This window comes from Octopus bimaculoides, chromosome 5 (genome assembly GCF_001194135.2).
Source record: "Octopus bimaculoides isolate UCB-OBI-ISO-001 chromosome 5, ASM119413v2, whole genome shotgun sequence".
Lineage (NCBI taxonomy): Eukaryota > Metazoa > Mollusca > Cephalopoda > Octopoda > Octopodidae > Octopus > Octopus bimaculoides.
Window position 1 is genome coordinate 122,465,796 of NC_068985.1, and position 3,410 is coordinate 122,469,205.

A 3,410-nucleotide genomic window follows, 5' to 3' on the forward strand; every position below is an offset into this window, starting at 1 on the left:
CATCGGTTGTCAAGCGATGGTGGGGGACAAACACACATACATATATACGACGGGCTTATTTCAGTTTCCGTCTACCAAATCCACTCACAAGGCTTTGGTCGGCCCGAGGCTATAGTAGAAGACACTTGCCCAAGGTGCCACGCAGTGGGACTGAACCCGGAACCATGTGGTTGGTAAGCAAGCTACTTACCACACAGCCACGCCTACACTAGCTGAGGAACTCGTTGCCGAGTAATTTTCACAATACGGACTTTTGGAAGAGCACACTCACCTAAACACAAACACACGCGCGCGCGCACACACACAGAGACACATACACATCTTTTATTTTCCAGTTGTTTCGGTAATTAGACTGCAGCCGTGTTGGGGTAACACACACATATTCTATCCATGACTATCTTGTTTTTTTTCTAGGCATTGTGTACCAAGAATATTCAGTATATCCTTTTTGTGGACGGCATGCTGCGAATTGAAGTTTTGTCATCGGTGGAAAGGAGGAGGATAAGGAAAAAGTTTTGCTCGTGACGTCATATGTTTTGATCACGTGAACCAGAGCAATAGTAGTTGCGTTAGTTATGGCGGCTGCCTTAAGTTCGACTGATGAGGATGCTGAACTGAGTGCCCAGGACGGGAACAACGATAACGACAGCAACAACAACAACAATAATAATAGCACTAATTGTCGACAACAGAGCCCTTATTCTTCTCCTTCACCGTCTGATGATGTCATTGAAAAATCAGCGGAACAAAGTAATAACATAGTAGAGTTTTTACCACTTTCCACGGCCTGGACTTTTTGGATCGATAAGTAAGTCAGTAAAACTTTATTTTAGTTTATAAATACTTCTTTTCTTCCTCCAATTTCTCTATTCAACTTGAGTTTGCGGACGAACTTTAACAAACATTAAAAAAAAAACCCCTCTATTTTCGTATTGTTGTTTTTGTGGTGGTGGTTTGAGTGACTATCTTCCTTCTACTTTCTTACTTTCTTTTTGGCAATTTATCCTGATTGCCTGTTTCGTCTTCCAAAGCTTTAAAAAGTACGAAGGAGTTTTATTTACGTAATAAAAGTGAAAAGTATCTTTTTCGTAGCTACAACTAAACTAGCATACTTTTATAATCAAGTTTTACTTTTAAAACTTCAACCAAGCTCCATAGAGATTTATTTAGACCTGGATGAATTGTTTTCAAACTACGATAGAAGCCATCGATGAAAACTAATCTCTTCGCCATACCTTTATTTGTTACCGACTTCACTTGCAGCTTGCTATGGGAAATAAGAGTATTTTACCTGCTCCGTTGAAATAAAAATTTTAAGAATATGTAGTGTTTGTTTAGATTTTGTGTCAAAATTAGCTCGGTTTGTTTATAAATGTATATATGCATTCTGTCGAACTCACTGAAGTTATTTTGGGGTGGTGACTAAGTTAATAAGCCGGCTAATAGCATTAAGCAAAGGATATAATATTATTCTGAGATTGATTGGGACCACTTTTGATAATATCATCTGTGATTATAACAAGTAGATTCTACACACACACACATATATAAGGCTTCCCTAACTAAGCCTCACACCGAATAGATGTATGAAATAATTCTACATGTATTTAGTATTTTGTTCTCTTGTTTGTAAATTCCAATGTGTATACACAACACACACATACATGCATATGTAACCGATTGTTAACGCTTCGTAATTATAAACGGCTTCTACTATATGTGTGTGTGTGTATAGATGGGAACTGAGACTATAGCGTACCATGTTTCATTTTCTGTGGAATCTTTCCTTAGTAATATCTTTATTAGTTTTCTTTCAGTTGGTATTTTCCACTCCCCTGAGTTGCTGGATCCATTTCGTAAACAGTAGTACTTCTACATTTTCCAGGAATAATTCAAAATAAATACATGTATATATATTGTGATGTGTATCACTATGTATGTGTGCGTGCCCATCAATTTTTTCACATTAAATTCCGATATAATCGTAATTTATGCACTCTAGAAGGTATTTGTAGAAATTTCATCAACAATTAATCATTTTCCTGAAGGTTATGAGGAAACAAAGCCGACCCGTGTGAATTTTTCCGAAACTCTGGAAAAAAGGTTTTCATCACAAATTTCCTATATAATCGAAGTTTACACCATCTGAAGCATATTTAAAAACACATTCATTAAAAAATACTAATTTTTCTATAGTTATGAGGAAACAGTTATGAAGGGGTGGGTGGTTTAGACTTGCATAGGTATGTAACAGTAGTAAAATATATCAATGCTTATATTTACATAGAGCAAATATTTATTATTCGGCATAGAAATCAGTACACTGTGTGTGTGTGTGTATATAATGAATAGATATATATTAAACTTGACACGACATCGGTGGTTCAGTCATTGTAGAATCTTCTCTCACGTGAGAGGTCCAGGTTCGATTCCTGGCAAATGCACATTGTTATCGTTTGTAGATCGGTTCTAATTACTTTGCTGTAATAGAATTCTTGTCTTTATAAAAATCAAAACCTTGCCATCAAAATTATAAAATAGTGGTGTAGCCCAAATTAGAAAATAAATAAATAAAAGGTAGTGACATGTAAACCTCAAAAGTAGGTTTAATTCGTTACCTGTTGCTCAAACTACTTACCTTGTTTTCCCTCGATCTTCAGCCGTCAGTTTGTCTAGAACCTCCTAGTTGTGAGATACCTTTGTCGGCCACTACTTGTTTATTTTAAGTTACACATTAAACTGTTGGCAAAGGCCAGTAGTTCTTAGTCTTATGACAGTGTTGTCTTCATTTCCTCAAAATTCTTTTTCTTTGGACATTATCATTAATTAAGGTAGTGTGGTGGATTAGCAGAATCGTTAGAGCGTCGGAAAATCTCTTACAGTAGTTCTTCTGTCTCTTTACACTCATAGTTCAGATACCGTCAAAGTCGACTTGGTTTTTCGGCGGAATTTTGCTTTAAGCACGCCACATAATCCCTCATAACTTCAAAAAAAAAATGTTGAGTTTTCAGAAAACTTTTGCAAATTTGTGTTCTACACACGGGAATTAGGCAGAGGTAAAGAATACGCACACCACCCGTTTTCGGCGTAACAAAAACCCTAACCCTAAACACCGGGTGTGCGAATTCTTCACCTTCGCCTGGGAATTCATACGATTATGCACAAAAAAAAAAAAAAAAAAAAAATCAACAAATTTTTGGTGCGTGATTTAAGGGCTATTTAGCTGTTACTTTTAGCACATCTCACGACCTCCTCAGATCCTCATTTGTTCGTCACTCTGACGTATTGATATTTTCAGTATCTTTCTTTCTCTAAATATATTTAATGGTCTATTGCTGGGATTTAAGCCCAAAATTCGAACTGTCTGTATTCTATTAAATTGACTAATAAAAAAAAAAAAAAAAAAAAAA

At 36.1% G+C, this 3,410-nt stretch overlaps 1 protein-coding gene across 2 annotated transcripts in view; it reads left to right on the top strand.

Moving 5' to 3' along the window:
• The first annotated feature begins 441 nt into the window (after positions 1-441).
• Positions 442-3,410, top strand: part of LOC106880936 (eukaryotic translation initiation factor 4E type 3) — a 52,948-nt gene continuing 49,979 nt past the window's right edge. The window contains exon 1 of one of the 2 annotated variants that reach the window (XM_052967986.1): positions 442-808. In XM_052967986.1, coding sequence (XP_052823946.1) covers positions 576-808 — 233 coding nt within the window. In that variant the 5' untranslated portion in view covers positions 442-575. The remainder of the gene's footprint in view (positions 809-3,410) is intronic. The other variant, XM_014931113.2, reaches the window with a different exon arrangement.